At 44.0% G+C, this 19,947-nt stretch overlaps 2 protein-coding genes across 4 annotated transcripts in view; both read left to right on the top strand.

Moving 5' to 3' along the window:
* Positions 1–6,582, top strand: part of LOC119811364 (zinc finger protein 709-like) — a 32,204-nt gene extending 25,622 nt beyond the window's left edge. For all 3 annotated transcript variants that reach the window (XM_038325300.1, XM_038325301.1, XM_038325302.1), the window contains exons 3-5: positions 3,257–3,383; positions 3,548–3,608; positions 4,130–6,582. In XM_038325300.1, the coding sequence (XP_038181228.1) occupies positions 3,257–3,383; positions 3,548–3,608; positions 4,130–5,501 (1,560 nt within the window). In that variant the 3' untranslated portion in view covers positions 5,502–6,582. The remainder of the gene's footprint in view (positions 1–3,256; positions 3,384–3,547; positions 3,609–4,129) is intronic.
* LOC119811366 (zinc finger protein 709-like) overlaps positions 1–19,947 on the top strand; it is a 139,901-nt gene that overhangs the window by 25,609 nt on the left and 94,345 nt on the right. The window lies entirely within an intron of this gene.

Genomic DNA, 19,947 nt, shown 5'->3' with positions numbered 1-19,947 from the left:
TTACTGTTCTTCTCCTCCCCCTTCCCTTCCATAACCCACTTAATAAATATCCAACCTCAGTCTGCATGGCGTACCTATCTCTGGCCAGCTGCCATGTGTCTCCCTGCCTGGGACCAGCCACCTTCAGAGGCCTTCAGAGACCTGCAGGGTAGTCTCATGGTGTGTCCATCTGTCCGTCTTTCCTTGTGGCCTGCTGCAGCCATCCAACTTCACTCTGCATGGTGTGTCTATCCGTTGTCTCTCGCCTGCCCCCCCCCCCTCCCGACCAGCCATCTCCGGAGTCCTGCAGTGTGGTCTCTTGCGCCGTCTCTGCTTGGGACTGGCTGCTCTGGCGCCCGATGCCTACCCCTCCTTGGGGACCTGCAGAGTTTCAGCCCCTGCAGCTGCCAGGGATCCAGGGATCCAGGGTCCTGCAGCATTTTTTATTTAAGCCATTACAGCCATGGCTGTGCTAGGACTCACTCTGTAGACCAGGCTGGCCTTTAACTCACAGAGCTCTACTTGTCTCTGCCTTCCACCACTGGGCATTGTTTTATAACTCTCTTAAGCACAACAATTTAAACTGAAACATAACTTTAGTCCTCACAGGGTTTTTAGTTAGATTAGTAGAAAAACTTAAGAATGAACCCAAAGGAAAGCTCGGGAATTTTTATTAAGAGTTTAAAGAAAAAACCCCAATACAGTTAGACTTAAATCTTGAAATCTGCCTGGAGAAGGGTGATGAAGAGAAAAATTCGTGCCATTTGAGTTAAGCCAACACAGATGTTAATCACAGGGTAGACAAGCCCCACATGGCAGGGAGGGGACCTTCACAGAACAATGGAAACAGCCCAGAGTAACAGCAAAAGCATTCTTTTATACTCTGGCTTGAGTCTAAAAGAAAAGGAACAAAGTTCAAGACAAGGGCAAGTTTTATTTTGCATATTCAGAAAGGCAGGCAGACCCAAGAGAAGGGAATTCCAGTTGCTTTGTAGCATAGAGAAGCTTTTGAGAAAAAAATGAGCATTATCTCATGAATAAGATAATTATTCCTCCCATCTGTTTAGCTTAGCTTTAAGCTAATCAGCCTTACCTGGAGTTGGTCTCTTGGCCAGGTAGTATACTGGCTCAACTATATTAACATTTTTGGTGACAGGGTTTCTCTCTGTAACCCAAGATGAACTTGCTCTGGAGCCCAACCAGGCCTCAAACTCTGCCTGCCTCTGCCTCCCAAGTGCTGGGATTAAAGGCATTTGCCACCACCTCCTGGCTCTGTATCAACTCTTAAGGGTAGACACAATGGCATTTCTCCACCCAGAGTTATATTTCATTTGACTGGAAAGACCGAGCTTTTCCTTAATGTGCTTCAGTGCTTTTATAACCTGTAAAGAACCATTTAGGAACCAGAGCAAGATCAGGGCCTCAAATATTTCTGGCATTTTTGGCCTCTAAGCCAACTCAGAATGAAGGACATTTTCAGTTTCTGCTCAAGAACACAAATCAAGGCCTCCATCTCTAAACCTCCTGTACCATTTCTTTGTTTCCTGCTCCTCTCCTTTCTCTCACTGAAAAAGTAGCCTTAACTACCATTTTAGTGATTTGGGACTGTAATGGAAAAATTAAAAATGTTGTAGGATCCCCTGCTGCAGCAGGCAGCAGAAACGCTGCAGGTCCCCAAGTGGTGATAGTGGGCCATGTGGCGGCAGGCAGCATGCCCTGAGAGCAGCCAGTCCCAGGCAGGGACAGCTGCAGGTCCCCAGCAGTGGCTGGTCCAGGGCAGGGAGACATGGGGCGGCGAGTAAGAGACAGAGACATGGATAGGCACGCCATGCAGAGTGAGGGTGGATATTTATTTAGTGGTTATGGAAGGGAGGGGAGAAGAGCAGAGAGGGGGAGGGAGAGAGAGAGGGAGGGAAGAAGGGAGGGAGGGAGGGAGGGAGGGATAGAGAAGAGAGAGACAGAAGCTGCCTCTTCGAGAGGAAAGGAGAGAACTCAGGCTGGAAGCTGAAGATCAGCCTGTCTCAGCAGATGGGGGAGGGAGTGGGTGTGGCTTGTCTCTTAAAGAGACAGAACAATCATTACAGGGACAATAGTTTATTTTGCTTCTTTGAGGTTTGATGTGGGATTTTCCTCTATATGCTTGAATACTGTTAATGAATAAAGAAACTGCCTTGGCCTGTTGATAGAGTAGAACTTAGGTAGGCAGGGAAAACTAAATGGCATGCTGGGAGAGAGAAGGCAGAGTCAGGAGGACACCATGGATTTGCCACTGAAGATAGATGTGCTGGAACTTGGCTGGTAGGCCACAACCTCGTGGTGTTGCACAGATTAATGGAGATGGGTTAAATTAAAATGTAAGAGTTAGCCAATAAGAAGTTAGAGCTAATAGGCCAAGCAATGATTGAACTAATATAGTTTCTGTGTGGTTATTTTGGTTCTGGGTGGCTGGCAGGAACAAGCAGCCTTCCTCCTATAAAGGTTGTCTAAAGTAGGTATAGCAGTTGGTGTGTTCCTTCTTGGGCCTCTTTTGGGAACCTCAGATCAGCATTCATGGTTAAATTTGTGTGGCAACCAGGTGTATTAAGGAAAAGAAGTCCTTTGCTGGAACTTTGAAAAAGAAGTGAAGGAGGATTAAGACTGAGTATGACCAGTAAAAGTGAAGTTGGGATAGTTTGAGTAGTGGATAGACTCCAACCCGCCAGGAGCAGGCATGATTTCTATATAGAAGCTTAACGTTGGAGGGCCTAGGCAGAGAAGCTGTCATCATACAGCCCATAGTCACTTTTGGGAGACTGTGTCTGATCTTCTAGAGTTTGGAAGTGATTAATAAACTGTTAAAAGGAAAATAGGAGTGTTCAGAATTGCCATGCTTGTATATCTCATTCATGCCAAGTCATTTATCCTTATTTATGTTCATGTGTGGTCTTAGAATATTGTTTCCTTAGGTCAGAAGAAGCCAAACTCTGAGCCTGAATCCCAAGGACAAACAGCCTCCTGAGCCCTAATGTTAATGCCGCTGTATCAGATGATAGGGTGTTCCTGGGACAAGAAGTAGAGATAACTGGAGAAAGGGAAGGGGTGGGAGCAGCTCATCTCTTGAGTGCACTAATGAGGAGAGTGATCTGTCTGCTGTCCCTGAACATCATTCAGTATTTTGCTAGACTCATGCGTCATGGAATGAGTGTGTGAAAACCACACAGTTATGCTGTCATACTGTCAGATGTGGACAGACGTCGTTCTCACCCACTCTTTTATATACAAATATGGAATGTTTTAGGACCTGGTGAGCTTTGAGGATCTGGCTGTGAACTTCACCCAGGAAGAGTGGGATTTGCTGGATCCTTCCCAGAAGAGTCTCTATGGAGATGTGATGCTGGAGACCTGCAGGAACTTCACTGCCATCGGTGAGGATAACATCTTCACTTTGTAAACTAGAGAGCAAGTGTTTCTGGTTATTGATGGTCACTGTGATTTGGATGTGGAGAGGGAAGAATGTGGTGAAGCAATTAGGTGTAGTGACAATGTACATCCTAATAATTCATCACACATTACTGTGCCAATATTTTAGGATACGAATGGGAAGACCAGAAAATTGAAGAACATAATGAAGATCCTGAAATAAATCTAAGGTAATCTCCATGTACAAGTGCAAGCAAATGTTCCTGGAAGAAATTTAATGTGCTGTAAAAATTTAAGGGCAGACTAATTAAACAAATAAGCCCAACTTTAAATTTATTCATCAATAGAAAGTTTTTACCTCAAATGTATTTCTTCATGTAAGTTTCAAATTTTGCATAGTTTTTTGGAACCAGTTCTGGGACCCTGCGTTAACGAATGCTACCGTTTTGATAATAGGCCTATGGGAACTGTATTGTAGGCCAGCAGTTCATTTAGTTTTAGACCCTTCATGTGAAGGCACATTTTGCTTGTTTTGGGTAGCAGGTTGTCCAAGAAAGATGACCTAATAAGCAAGCAGTGGTAAATCAACTGTGACTAATGTGCTTGTCATTTCGCACACTAGTCACATTTACAGGTACTCTGTGATACCGAAGAAAGTGGTCAGGGTAGGACAACATTATCCATATGCCAGTCTCAATATGAGCGGCAATGTGGGTGGAGAAATTTTCACGTGTCATTCATCTTTTAATAGGCACGTCATATCTCACTCTGAATATACACAGTATGAACACGAAGACTGTGAACCGAAGCCACAGAACTCCAATTTTCTTACAAGTATTGAAGGATACACAGAATCTCAGACTTCGAGTGGGCCTTCTGTGTGTGAGGTGTGTTTAAAGACCTTTGGACTGTATCACCTAACTTATGCTGGACATCACAACTATGACTACAAGGAAGCTGTAGGAAGCCAGACTGATGAAAATGATTATGAAGGTAATCAGTGTGATAAAACTTCTAGTTCCCTTCAAAAACAAGAAAAAAATCATACTGGAAAAAAACTCTATGTGTGTCAAGAATGTGGTAAAGCCTTTAGGTATCCTAGTGCTCTCCAATTACATGAAAGAATTCATACTGGAGAAAAACCCTATGAATGTAAAGACTGTGGGAAAGCTTTTAGAGGTCTCAGTGCCCTTCATTTGCATGAAAGAATTCATACCGGAGAAAAACCCTATGAATGTAAACAGTGTGGTAGAGCCTTCACATATCTCAGTGCCCTTCAGTTACATGAAAGAATTCATACTGAGGAAAGACCCTGTGAGTGTAAACAGTGTGGTAAAACCTTTAGATATACCAGGGCCCTCAAATTACATGAAAGAATTCATACTGGAGAAAAGCCTTATGAATGCAAGCAGTGTGGTAAATTCTTTAGAAGTCACAGGACCCTTAAATTACATAAAAGAATTCATACTGGAGAAAAACCCTATGAATGTAAAGAATGTGGAAAAGCTTTTAGATGGCTTACTTCTCTGAAGTTACATGAAAAAATTCATACAGGAGAAAAACCCTATGAATGCCAAGAGTGTGGGAAAGCCTTCAGGTGTCAGGCTTCCTATCATAGACATAAAATAACTCATGGTGGAGAAACATTGTATGAGTGTAAAGAGTGTGGTAAGTCCTTCATTTACCCCTCTTTACTTCAAGTGCATGAAAGAACCCACACAGGTGAAAAGCCCTTTGAGTGTAAGCTGTGTGGGAAAGCTTTTAGATGTCAATCTTCGCTTCGGTTGCATGAAAGAACGCACACTGGAGAAAAACCCTATGAATGTAAACATTGTAATAAAGCCTTTTCGAGTTATAATTATCTTCGATTTCATGAAAGAAGCCACACTGGAGAGAAACCCTATGAATGCAAAGAATGTGGGAAAACCTTCACACATCGCTCTTACCTTCGGTCACATGAAAGAAGACATACTGGAGAGAAACCGTACCAGTGTGTTCAGTGTGGCAGATCCTTCAGCCGGCATAGTTCCTTTAAGAGGCATCAGTCTGTTCATGGAGTGGAAAACCCGTATGAATGTCAGCAATATCTACTTCCTTTATCTCCATTTCCTTCAAATGAATGAAAGAACAGATACTGGCAACAAACTTTGAATGTAAACGTTTCCCCCATTGACATAAAACATTTGTGGGAACTAAAGACAGGGATGAGCCTTTTATATGTAAACTGTGTGGCATAGCTTTTCAGGGGTCAGGGTGTCCTTCAGCTCCATGAAGGAATTCACTTTGAACAAAGTTTTTATTTGTTACTAATGTGGTGTCACTTGTCACACTTCTTTCAGAGAAGTAAGTTAATTCCTGCTGGGCAAATGCCCTATGAATGTACAGGATATGTTTAGTCTTTCATTTATCCCCATTTGCCTTAAAATCATGAAAACTCATAGTGGTGCAAGGCCACATGTTCAAATGTGTAGAAAAGGCTTCAGGTCCTTTCAGCAGCGTGAATGAACTCATGATAGAAAATGTGAATGTAAGGTGTGTGAAAGCCTTTAGACATCATTGCTCCTCACATTCCATGGGTGACTTGTATTGGAGATAGTTTTCCAAGCAAAAATAAAAACTGACGTTTTCAAGGCCACAGTTCTTTCAGAAACAGTGATGGATGGTGAGCAGTTCTGTAAGTGTGAGGATTGTGAGAGCTTAATGGTCGCTGAACATTTCCTTTACAGTGACTGCCTGGGGTCTTGTAAATACCCCCAATTAAACTCGGTGATTCCTGTAGCCATGCTTGGGTAGAATCATTCTTTGTCCTTGTCTTTGGTGCCCTGTCTGGGACAGACAAAATTCACTCTCCAGGGACTTCTGAAGTTGGGTTGTATTTGTGTCCGTGTGAAACATCGAGAGGGGAGACCAGCTTCAAGTGCTGTGTGCTGTGTTGGGTGGGATTTTGGTTCACTTCAGTTGTCAACTCTGGAGCCACCTGGGAAAGAATCTTAATGCTGAATTACCTGGGTTTGGTTAGCTTTTGGGCCCAGCTATGAGGGAGAATAAAAAGGACAGAAGGAGCTGAGCACGGGCATTCCTTGCTGTCTGCCTTGGGACTATGTATACAATGTGACCTGTGTCAACTTCTGCCACTGTGATTGGCCCACAGTAATGGATTGGAACCTGGAACCATGAACTAAAATAAACCCTCTCTCCCCTAAATTGCTTTGGTCAAGGTATTTTATTCCAGCCACAGGAATGAAGCTAAGACTGCCTGGACCTGTGCACAGCAGGAACGTTTGCCTTGTCTCTGACATTAGTGTTCACAGCACTGGAGGGGTGCCTTCTGAAGGTGCTGCATCCAAGGCTAGAGAATCTTACAGTCTCTGAAAGACTCATACTGCCATCAGAATCATGCTTCTTGTTGCAGGCACTGGAACATGTAATAGGCTGAAGTGGCAGCTTAGCAGGAGCTTATCCACACGTGCAACTATTACAGCAAGGAGAGACATCAGGTACTCACCTGTGTTAACCTCATAGTGACACGAAAGGTACAGAGAAAAGAAATGAGATGGAAGAAATGAGAGATTACAGATTAAATCTGTATTTCCCAAAACAAACAAACAAACAACCCAATTCTTCCTGAGATCCCAAACCTGGAACCCATGGAAAGAATGAAACGAAGAAGTAGAATGGGGTCACAGTGAGAGAAATTACCCCTAAGGTCTGAACTTACTAGAAATAAAAAGCTCTTAACAGAGCATGGAGGTGGAGGCCTGAGTAGCAGCCCCATACAGGAGACTGATAGCATATGTTCTGCCTCTGAAGGCTTTAAGTTTGAGCAAATGTTTAATGGAAAAGTATAGCTGAGGTGGCCAGTTCTGTCCTTAAAAGGTGTGTGTGATTGTTATCCCAGCCCTGTTGGTAGCTGGAGGCACCAGATGAAGCAACAACAGCATGGTACAGCTTGGTTCCTGAGACTGTTGAACCCAGGGAGCTGTCGGGTTGCAGACGGGAGCATGTCTGAGCTCTTGGCCACTTAGGACAAGAATCAGCTCTTTCCTACTAAGACTGGTGAGAAGGTACACAGCAGACTTGTGGTAGCACCCTGGGTGGGGATGGAGAATGACCGAGTGGAACAGGCCTAACTGAGGTAGTACTAACCTATATATGACATGGTACCGACATATTTTTTCTTGAAGTAGGTTTCATTTTGTGCTGGGGATGGAACTTGTGACCTCACTCATGATTAGCAAGCTAACAGTTGAGCTGCATCCTCAGCTCAGCATTGATCATGTGAAGAAATGGTATGAATGAGTAATAGAAACACTTGGTACAGGTGACAGAATCTTCATGCTTTTGGATATTGTTAACATTTTATTTATTGTCCTCTTAACTCCTGACTCCCAGTCTAGCTGGCACTTGTTTGGGATGTTGGCTTATGGGCCTTCAGTGATCCTGAGACCTCTGTGTAAAAAGGGTTCCTTTACTTCATCACTGACCTATCCTGTAAGTGTTCCACAAAGTTAGAAAAGCATCCATGTAAGCTGAAGCAGTGACAGGCAGAAGGGCATGTGCACAGGGCAGGCACATGGGAAATTCTTGGAACTTTTGGTAAAACACATCTTAGTCTGTTCTGTTGCTGTGAAGAGACTCCATGACTGACCATGACAACGCTATGAAAGAAATCATTTAATTGGAGCTTGCTTACAGTTTCAGAGATTAGTCCATTTTCATGACCAGAGGCATGGCAGCGTTCAGGCAGACATGATGCTGAAGAAGTAGCTGAGAGTTCTGCATCTTGATCCACAGGCAGCAGGCCTGGTGTCCACTTTTAAAACCTTAAAGCCCACCCCAATGACATACTCCAACAAGGCCAGACCTTATCATTCTAATCCTCAAGCCTCACCCTGATTCCTAAGCATTTGAATGTATGAGCCTATGGTGGCCATTCTTAGTCAAACTCACAGGTAATGCAATGAATGAGAAGAATCAACACTAGAGAAATGATTTAGCAGTTAGGAGCATCTATTGCTCTTGCTAAGGAAGTCAGTTGGCTTATCACCCTCTTCTGGCCTCCATAGACACCTGCACTCATTCACATAACCATAACCCCACACAAGAGATGAGCATATATGTAATTTTTTTAAGTAGAAAAAAAATCCTCAATAGCCTGTTTCTTCAAATGTTAAAACAATGGTTGATGAGTTTAAATGAAGGTACCCTGTGTGCATGGAAAATGTTTCCCGAAGATATGTTGGTGAAAATGCAGTGTTGGTGAAAAGGCAGGTGGGCTGCCTTTCTTGGAGTTGTTACCCCTGGAGAACACCCCCAAACACACAGCACATGCTATTGCTGGTGAGGTTAGTTGCTCACCAGAACTAGACGGTAAGGCTCCATTGCTGGTGCTTGGTGACTGGAGAACTCAAGCTGAGACTGAGTTGGGAGCTGCATGGGTGACTATAGGTGCTGGGCAGGATGGCTGTTTGGGGTGTCAGAGAATATGTGGCTCCATGCTGAGCCCTAAGTAAGACAATGTTCATGGACACTCTCTCTTTTTCTCTTGGTTCAGGGCACTGGTAGCATGGATAGAAACAGTGGAAGAAAAGGAGGAACAACACAAGTGTTTCTGAGCATGGCACTACTATTTTTCTCTTGAAAATGTTAACCTGGTCCTGCCTGCCTCCCAAGGATTTATAGACAGTAAATATTAACTAGGTGTTAGTGGTTATTGTTAGCCAGAGCCAAGCCATTTATATAATTCCTCCACTTTTGGTTGAACAATGATAATTCACATAGTTAACAGTCTTTATTAAAACATATACCACAACATTTCCCCCTTTTTTTGTCTAAAAAAAGGCTATTACTTGTAGGAGATTATTCATTCCCCAGTCACCCAGACTCCCGAAATAATCACACAGAAACTGTATTAATTAAATCACTGCTTGGCCTATTATTAGCTCTAGCTTCTTATTAGTTAGCTCTATATCTTTGGTTAACCCATTTCTATTTTATATTTACCATGAGGCTCATGGCCTACCAGCAAGGTTCCAGAATGTCTGTCTCTGGTGGCAGCTCCATGGCTTCTCCCTGACTCCGCCTTCTTTCTCCCAGGATTCAGTTCAGTTTTCTCCGCCTATCTCTATTCTGCCCTATCACAGGCCCAAAACAGCTTTATTAACCAACGATAGTCATAACATATAGAGGGGAATCCCACATCAATCAGTATGAGAAAAACTATATACAGTAAGTACAATAACTATATATACAGGCAATAAATATATCAACAATGTCTAGTTCATTTGCATTTGTCAAATTCAGAGAAAGTGATCCATATCCTATCTTGATGAGTCCAAAAGTACCTAATTCATTTTTTATTCAGATTTGCATTACCAAATTATCTTTTAATGTCTCAACCTTTTTTACACCTTACACCTCTTTAGTGAGTTTCTTTTCTAGTCTGGTAAACAAGGAAAACTATATGTACACTATAACAATAACTGTAGTAATTTGGTTTCTAGTCCTAAAGCAACTCAGTTTTTCTAGATGATTGATTTCATTTCCCTAGGTGTTGCCCAGCAGTGGCCAGCCAGGAGAAATGTTTGTCTACCAACATTGACTACTCACAGGAGTCAACTGTGTGAGCCTCCAAGGGAAGCAACACCCTCCTTCCCTAGCCCTCCTGCCCTGTAACTGCTTCTCATTGCAGACTCCTTTCAAGTGTGTGTTGTCTCCTCAGTACAGGCCTGTGCTATAAGTAGCTCCTTCCATTTATGGCGTTGACTAAAAATAGCCCAATAGGCTCATATATATGAATGCTTAGTCACCAGGGACTAGGATTCTTTGAAAAGGTTAGAAGGATTAAGAGTTGTGGCCTTGTTGGAGGATGCATGCCGTTAGAGGTAGACTTTGGAATTTCAAAAGACCATATCAGGCTCAACCTTTGCCTGTTGCCTCCTATGGGTCAGAATGTACCTCTCAGCTACTGCTCTGGAGCCATGTGTGCCACCTTGCTCCCACCATGATAATGGACTAAGCCTCTAAAACCATAAGCCATTCCCGAACTAAATGCTTTCTTTTGTAGGAGTTGCTGTGGTTGTGGTGTCTCTTCACAGCAATAGAACAGTGACTTAAGACACCACCTTCCATTTGATGTTCCTCTACTCCTTTCCCTGACCCTCACACTCTTGATAGTCCTGGTCTCGAGGAGTGAGACCACTAGAGACATCTTCACTGCTTTCCTGGATGTACACTGCTGAGTCAGTCTTGGGTTAGTGTGGTAATATTAACTTTTCAGGAAACTTCCTTTCTGGTCATTCAACAGATACCTATCAGAAATCTTGATGTTGGGTGGGGAAGTCATTCTGAACTGTTATTCTCTGCTAGAGGAACAATGAAGATGTTTCTGCTCCTGAAGCATCCTATGTTCAAGCCTTTATCTGTCTGCTTCTATGCCTCCCTACTTTTCCTGTTCCTGTTCAGCTTCTCTGTTACAGTCCTGCCTGCCTATGCCTAGTCCTGAATCTTACCTACTGTAAGCCCCAGTCTCTGATCTCCATCTTTGTAGGCCCCATCCCTGTGCCCGCTAAGCTTTGACCCCTTCCCAGAGGAGGGCAAGATAAGCCCGCCAAAACTTGACCACTCCCTTAGTCTATTTAAACTGCTCCCCCAGAAAGTTCCCTTGTGGTCGCCTCCTCCCCCCCCCCCTCACGTTTGCGGCTTCCTGGTTCCCCTTTGGGGCCACCTGAGAGTGCAGGAATCCCATTAAACCTGGATATTTTTTAATTTGACTTGTGATTTGGCTTGATTGGGATTTTTGTGTCAGCAGAGAGCTTGCATTAAGAAAATTCCTAACTTGGAGGTCCCAACGGGTAGGGCGGCCTTTCTGCTTGGCCATAGGCCACACATCAAAAGCTCCCTACTCTACAATATAAACTTTCCAAGCCACACTAAAACTGGCTCCTGGGCTACAGCGGCTGTGTCTTGGTGAGTCCCTTTTTCTTGTCTGTGCTATAGGGCTTGGGAAACCCATTTGTACTTACTTTTGTCAATTATTGGACTCTTGCGGAAGCCACAGGCCCATGCCAAGAGTTTGGTCTCAGCTCAGCAGATAGACCTGCAAGACCTGGTCTAGCTGAGATGGACTTTGCTTTAGGGACACCTAGCATTCAATTTCCATGACCCCGTTAGGCCTAAGAGCTATTTTAGTGGACACACTGTAATAGACTTAGGCCAAACGGTTAGACGTAGACTTTAAAATGGGCACTTATAGTTCAAAGCAGATAGATTCGCTGTTGCCCCTGGGATGCCTCTTACAAAATCTTTATAAATTGGGGTTGTCTGACACAATCTGTCCTGAATGGCTAATTTCCCTATGCACTAAGATTTGGCCTCGATATGATCCTGACAATGGGACGCGTTGGCCACCAGAAGGAAGCCTTGAGCTTACCGCCCTCTGGGACCTAGGAAAATTTTGCCACTGTAAGGACAAATGGGCCGAGCTTGTGTATGTCCATGGTTTGTGGGCTCTGTGCTCTTGTCTTTCCCTTAGTAGCCAGTTTCTCATGGCACCGGTCTTGGTAGCTAAGGCTGCAATGCGTCCAAATTCCCAGTCATCTGGGAATTGGGACCCCGACAATTACAGCTGGACCATGCAGCCAGAGGTACTGGCCCCTCCCCACTTCCTCAAACCCACACTACCCAACCCCCTCCTGTGGAGCAACATTCTCCACATTTCTCTCTTTCCCTATCTACCCCCTCCCTTGCCAATCTGGAGGTTCAAGTCAACTTCCACTTTCCCCACCTCCCCCTCACCCTCCTACCTCATCTCCCCACCCTTGGACCCCCTCTGTGCACTGGGATAGCCCCTCCCAATCCTCCCCAGTCTCTTCCCATACCAGATTCCATCATAGCTCTGCCCTCTCTGGGAGGTGGCGGGAGTTGATGGCATTATGAAAGTTCATGTTCCCTTTTCTCTTCCAGATGGCTCTCAGATAGAAATGTGGCTAGGTTCCTTTTCTACTAATCCTTCTGCTTATATCAAAGAGTTTCGTTATTTGTCCCAGACCTACGATCTTACCTGGCATGACTACTACGTCATCCACATTTCTACTCTCACTCCTGAGGAGCGAAATAGAATTCAGGTAGCAGCTAGGCAATATGCAGTCCAGACTCATTTGGTAGACAGTACAGTCCCTGTGGGAGAAGTGGCTGTGCTGGCCCCAGAACCACATTGGGACTACCAACCTGGCCAAAGTGGCCGACAGAGGTGAGACATCATGGTTTGTTGTCTCCTTCAGGATATGGAAATGATCTAGGAAAAAGTAGTTAATTTTGATAAACTCCGGGAGGCTACACAGCTAGCAGATGAAAATCCAGCCATTTTTAAAAATTGGTTACAAGAGGCCATGGTCCAATATACCAGGCTAGATCCAGCCTCCCTAGCAGGAGCCACAGTCTTAGCTACCCATTTTATTTCTCAGTCAGCACCAGATATTAGGAAAAAGTTAAGAAAGGTTGAGGAGGGTCCCCAAACCCCTATACAGGAATTGGTGAAAATGACCTTTAAAGTTTTTGATGCCCAAGAAGAAACAGCTGAGTCTTCCTGACTGACAGGTCTACAACAGGCAGCTCTAATCTACAGGTTCAGGCCTTGGCAACTGCCCTAAGGTTGCAGGAAGGAAGACAAGGGAAGCCAACCACAAGGTTCTACCATGATGGAGCCTAGCCTAAGTCAACCTCACAGGCAAGCTATTTCAAGTGTGGCCTAAATGGTCACGTGGCACGATATTGCACTACGCCTCCTCCGAGGTTATGCCCTTTCTGCCAGCAACCTGGACACTGGAAATCACAATGCCCCCATGCAGGCTTGTCCTCTATACCATGCCATGGAGGTCCAGCCTTACCAACATCAGCAAGTGAAACTGCCAGCCTTCGAACTTCTCAGCCTTGCAGAGGATTGACGCTGCCCAGACTTGGTATATCTCGTAACCCTATCTGAGCCTAGGGTAAAGCTGCAGGTAGCAGATAAGTCCATTACTTTTATTTTGGACATGGGAGCTACCTATTTTGTTCTGACATCTCACTCAGACCTTACGTTCCCCTCACCAGTTTCAGTTATAGGGGTAAATGGGACCTGTTCCTCCCCACTTAAAACTTTGCCACTGCCCCGCATTCTGGCAGGACAATTTTTTTCTCATTCTTTCTTAGTGATACCTGTTTTCCCAGCACCTTTTCTGGGTTGAGATATCCTTAGCTGCTTCAGGGCCACAAAAATAGAGGATGGATGGTTCTATTTAAATAACTGTCTCATCCTCCCTCAAGACCAGGCCTTGTCAATCATTTCAGACCTTACACATAGGCCCCAAAGCTTTGTTCCATTTCTTGGAGCCCCCTTTTGACCCCATCCATCTCCGAGATTCTATTTTACAGGTTCACTCCTCTTGCCAGATGTGTGCCCAGGCCAACCCACAAGGGGCTCTCCATATACATCAGTCTCTACACCAGCTTCGTGGACACCAACCATGCAAAGATTGGCAGGTTGATTTCACTTATGTTTACTCATAAAAAACTCCATTATCTCTTAACACTTGTGAACAGTTTTACAGGATGGATAGAAACATTTCTGGCATCCAGGGAAACAGCAGATGTGGTGGCTCAGGTACTCCTGGACCACATCATTCCTCGGTTTGGTGTCCCATGAACCATCCAGATGGACAATGGGCCAGCCTTCACTTCCAGGGTCATGGAGCTCATATCAGAACATCTCTTGGAAATTCCACACTCCCTACTATTTACAATCATTGGGAAAGGTGGATAGGGCCAATGAACTCATCAAACAACAACTAACCAAGCTCTCCAGTGAACTCAGGTTATCTTGGCCCACCATTCTCCCCATTCCCCTTACTCGCCTAAGGGCCACCCCACATTCCCCTATGGGCCTGACCCTTTTGAGCTGCTTTATGGCAGGCACTTTCTCCTTAACCATCACCTCCCAGTCCAAACTCCTCCACTGGCGGGGTACCTACCCTACCTCTCCCTTTTAAGGTCCCTTCTTCATTCACACACTGACAGTTGTCTCCCTGCCCCCACACCAGTGAACCCTAATGCCCCTAAACCTGCTCCACTCTCCCCAGGGGACAGAGTACTCTTCAAACAGCTAACTCCTAGGTCTCTCGAACCTCAATGAACAGTAATCCTCACCACCCCCTCAGCTGCCAAGCTCTTGGGACACCCAAGGCTCAAACGGGCACCTACTCAGGATACTTGATCTGTCCAGCAGACAGGACCTTCCACCCTCCGGTTTTCCAGGATGCCACAATGAAGGGCCTACCTGCTCCTCATCTTGTCACACTCATCTTTGGTGATAACAATATTCTTTTCCTAGACACCTGCCTTTTCACCTCCCCAAAGGAACAGATGCCTGGCATCTCCAGGATGACAGTACATGGGATGCCTTTTTAGCCATACCTCTTGCTGAGCATGGACCCACCAATACCTAGCTCTCCTCTTCCCCATGTCATCCCAACGTCATCCCATGCCCCCAGGAAGTAGCTAGACTTGAGTCAACACTCCTTTTTCCTAAGAGAGCCTAAATATTAGTCAAAATATCACCTCAGCTTCCTGTTACCCCGTATACAAACAGTCTGGAATGTAAGCCCCGGTCTCTGGTCTCCATCTTTAGAGGCCCTGTCCCTGTGCCTGCCAAGCCTTGTCCCCTCCACAGAGGAGGGTCAAGATGAGCCCACCAAAATCTTGATCACTCCCTCAGTCTATTTAAACTGTTTTCCTGGAAAGTTCCCTCATGGTCTCTTTCCTCTCCCCTAGTGGTTGTGTTTGCAGCTTTCTAGTTCCCCCTCAGGGCCACCAGAGAGCACAGGAATCCATTAAACCTGGATATTTTTAATTGGACTTGTTGTGATTTGGCTTGATTGGGATTTTTGCATAGGCAGAGAGCTCGCGTTAGGAAAATTCCTAACACCTACTCCTGATAGGCTGCGGTCCTTTCATGCCATAGAAACTACTTTCTCTGTCCATTTTATGCTCCTTTACAAAACTTGTTAACATTCTCCAGAACAGTCTGGCTGAGGAGCAGCTAGCTGCCTTTGTTGCTTTTCTTCCTAGGGAAAGATGCTTCCAAAGGAAGCTCCAGCTCTAGCACCCTTCCTCCCCCACCCCCTCATGATGGAAATGTTCTCTTTCTTTGTACTGTGTCTACTTTTCCTGCTGATACATGGGCCATATGACTTCTACCCTCCTCCGCTCTGAAAAACCCCATGGGCACTACCTACCACTTAGCTATTTAACCTGGTATGCTGTCTGGCCTAGCCCTACCCCCAGGGATCCATGGCAGAGGAAAGCCACAAGTCCACCTAAAAAATTCTTTCCAGTTTCAACTAAAGAAAACTGTATGTGTGGCTAGGTGTAAATATGTTGTTTACATGTGCTTGTGTGTTTATAGTTACATGAGATTAAAGTGGCATATAAGCAGATGGCCGTATTAATTGCAGTTTTATCATTATTTTTCATTCATAGTATGACTGAAGTTAAAATATAGCCAGACCAGTAGTCAGATGTTACTTGGTTAACTATTGTCTCTGCTCTCATCCAATATGTATTAAAAAAACATCCCCACTTCCTGGAAAAAGGCTCTCAGGGCATGATGACTTCTGCCCCCACAGTACAGCTTCACCCTTGTGGAAAATAACGCTTATCTGGGAGATGATCCTCTAGGCTTTGCTCTTCCTAGAATGGGGGAAAAATGAAAAAAGACTGAACCCTGTGCTTTCAGCTTTCTTACAAGGTAATTATAGTTTCTACTTTGTGTGTTAACTTTCTGATTAAAAACTGAATCTTAGGTTCATTTAAAAAAATCCATCCCTGCCAAACATTACATATCCATCCATCCATCCATCTTGTATCTCTGCAGCTAAGGAATGGCACTAAAGTCAGGCGTATGTCAGGAGTGTCTATGCATGGAGGCCTCTAGAGAACTTTGAATAAAGGTGTGAAAGTGAAGCCTGAAGATTCCATAAGAGTCTGCTTGCCCTTAGAAATTCCTCCTCACAATACTTAAAAGTTCAATACATGAGTACACATTTTGTTAGTGATCACATGAATGTAACTGATAAATTATTCAGCTTAAATGATTTATATAAACTCTAGTACTTTTTCAACTCATTACTCTTCTGAACATCTATTAATCTGCTTCAAAGTCACAGACATAGCTAGATCATCCTTGCTCCCCTCCATCACCAACAAATAATAGTGGGCATTGGATCAATGAGCTGCACTGGTAGGCACTACTCATGTGTGCCAGTTTGTTAAAGGGAAAATGAGCTAACAGGAAAAAAGTCAGTTAACCCTTGCCTGTAAGTACTTTACTCAAGTCCAAATGTAATAGTGATTAGGACACTTGATCTGTATTTTAAGACCTGAAAACAACGTTTGGACTTTACATGAATAATATGAAATCAGAATACAATAAGTGTAAAGATGACCGGTGCTTTTAGGAAGTACCCACTGTAGACAGTTAGATGGCCTGTATGTAGTGATTACTAAAGATTAATGCTGCCCTGCAGTAGACACCCTAAAGAAAAACAAGCTTTCCAGTTTATATCTCAATAGAAAATCGCATGAAGTCCACACAGTATACCAGATATAGACTTCTGAATCATGGGTGGACAGGTCTTCACTTCCCAGAAGACATCTCAATGTAACCAATCCACAACTAGTATTTTGGTGGCCCTCCTCTTCAGGTCAGTCTGGTCCACCATTCAGACCCCAATAAGGTGGCTCCAAACACAACACACAAATATAATTATGGGGAAAACCGTATGTGGCTTGGAGCTAAAGGCTTAGTGGTAGAGTACTTGCCAGCAAGTGAAAGTACTGGATTGGATCCTCACTACTAGAGGGGAGAAAATCTAGCTTTAAGGAAATAGAGTCATCATGGCAGTGAACTCCTGTAACAGGAGGAGGAGAGGGCCTGCTTTTGTCCTGGCCACCTGGCTACCTTACACCCGAAATAACCACACAGAAACTGTATTAATTAAAACACTGCTTGGCCATTAGCTCTAGCCTCCTATTGGCTATCTCTCACATCTTGATTTAACCCATTTCTATTAATCTGTATATAACCATGAGGTCGTGGCTTGCCAGGAAAGATTTAGCATGTCTGACCTGGTGTCTCCAAGGCAGCTCTCTCTTACTTTGCTTTCTTCCTCCCAGAATTCAGTTCTGTCTTCTCCACCTACCTAAGTTCTGCCCTATCAGGCCAAGCAGTTTCTTTATTGATTAACCAATGAAAGCAACACATAAAAAGAAGGACCTCCTACACCAAACTCCTGTAATACCAACATTTGGAAAATGAAGTCAGGAGGACTGGAAGTTCAAGGGCATTTCAGGTACAAGGGAAGTTCAACAGCAGCCTAGATTTCATATTCCCTATTTGAACATACCCTGCCTCACTCAAATGTTTTCTATAGATAGACAATAGGCTCACACTTGTGATGCCAGCATTCAGGATGCTGAGGTAAGATGATTGTAAACAGAGACAGCTCATTTGTTTACTGGCCGCCTAGACCCAAATAATAACACAGAAATTATATTAATTACAATACTTTTTGGCCAATAGCTTAGGCATATTTCTAGCTAACTCTTACATCTAAAATTAACCCATTTCTATTAATATGTGTATTGCCACAAGGCTGTGGCTTACCGGTGCCAGCATGTTACTCCTTTGGCAGCTACGTGGCATCTCTATATCTCTGTTTGGATTTCCCGCCTGGCTTTACTCTACTAAGCCATTGGCCGAAACAGCTTCTTTAATAGCCAATAGTGATAAAACATATTCATAGCATACAGACGGGATACATTAGATCATGGACTCAAGCTTAAGACCAGCCTGGGGTACACTGAGTTGTGGTACAACTGCTGTAGTACAGTATAAGATCCTGTCTCATAAAATGAGGTGGGGGGATTAAAAAGATCAAAATAGTCAGGAAACCAACAGAATTCAGTGAATAGTGAAATAGAATATAGTTTAAATCAAAGACATGATCATTTACCTGCATTTACTTTAGGTCTATACTTCAAATGAGTCAAGATACACACAATCTTCCTAAAATCACATGGAATAATCACCAAGATAAGTCTCTTTCTGCATCACAAATATAAAAGAGTAATATACACACTAAAGTTAGGTCTTTGATCCTGGTCAAATAAGAAATGGTAAGAACCCCAAATAACTTGAGATTAAACTACAGAGTTTAAGTCACATGGTTGAAAGAAATATCTCTAAGGATAAATATAAATACTTCAAAAACAGTGAAAAATATATTTTATATAAAAAATAAAATAGATTTTATTCAAATTCATAGTGTGCTGCACAAGTGAGGCAAGCATGCATAGAAAATAGTTTACCAACTTGGGAACATACTTGATTTGAACTGTGCACATGACCCTCCGTATAAAACACTGGGAAGCCTGAGAGTCTGACCTCCATGCACTCTGCACACAGTGTTCTCTACACAAGAAACCTGACAGCCTCTTAACAGCTGCTTTGTTTACAGAATTGCTAAGGACCTAGAGGAGCTCACAGTATGCCTCCTGAGGGCACCTAACAGGATGAGGGCAAGTCTCCATCACAGACAGGTAGAACTTCAGCTCACTGTATCTTGACGAGGAGCAGGACCTGTGGGCCAATTCTCTCCAGGGATGGAGAATTTTTGCTAAGGTACTCCACTTTTAAAACACAGGCCTGGGGCTGGAGAGATGGCTCAGAGGTTAAGAGAACTGACTGCTGTTCTGGAGGTCCTGAGTTTAATTCCCAGCAGCCACACGATGGCTCACACCCATCTATAATGAGATCTGAGATCTGTGCCCAGAACATTATATACATAATAAATAAATTAAAAAAAACCCACAGGCCTGCCCCTAAAGGACAGCAGTCAGTTTTAAAGGCCAGATTGCACAGCCTGCACTGCTCAGGCCACACATTCCTGCAGTTGTCTCTGGGACACAGAGTGAAGAAGCTGTCTGTGCTGTGAATCCATAGCTCATAACATATTAGGGTTTTGTAAGTTTTGGGGAGCTGGTGGGAGGCTTCACATAGATTCTTTTCAATAGTGTACTTGACAAAGAGCATAGAAGAGCCAGGTGCCATAGTTGAGAGCCTCCAGGTCACAGCACAAGAACATCAATTACATCAATTAATCAATTCCTGTCCTGTTAAGGAACAGTTCCATTTTTTAACAGTGTATTGAGGCCAGTTGGGCTAAATGAGCCCTTGTCTCAGGAAAAGGGAATGAGCTTGTGTGATGGTACAGGCCACTAATGTCAGCACCGGGGAGACAGAAGGAGGTAATCTCTCAGAGTTTGAGACCAGCATGGTATATAAAGTGAACTTCAGGCCAGCCAGAACTACCCAGTGAGACACTGTTTGCAAAAGAAAAAGGATGCAGAAACTCTAAATCAGCCAGGTATGGCAGCCCAGGAGGGATCCAGCCACGCCTCACTGAAGCCCTGGTTTCAGCTGCTTCAGGTATTAGAAACAAAAGACTAATGTTGGTCCATTTCCACCTTGCT

Source organism: Arvicola amphibius, chromosome 4 (genome assembly GCF_903992535.2).
Source record: "Arvicola amphibius chromosome 4, mArvAmp1.2, whole genome shotgun sequence".
NCBI lineage: Eukaryota > Metazoa > Chordata > Mammalia > Rodentia > Cricetidae > Arvicola > Arvicola amphibius.
Note: the sequence above shows the minus strand (reverse complement) of the source record. Positions and strands in the feature narration are given on the sequence as shown.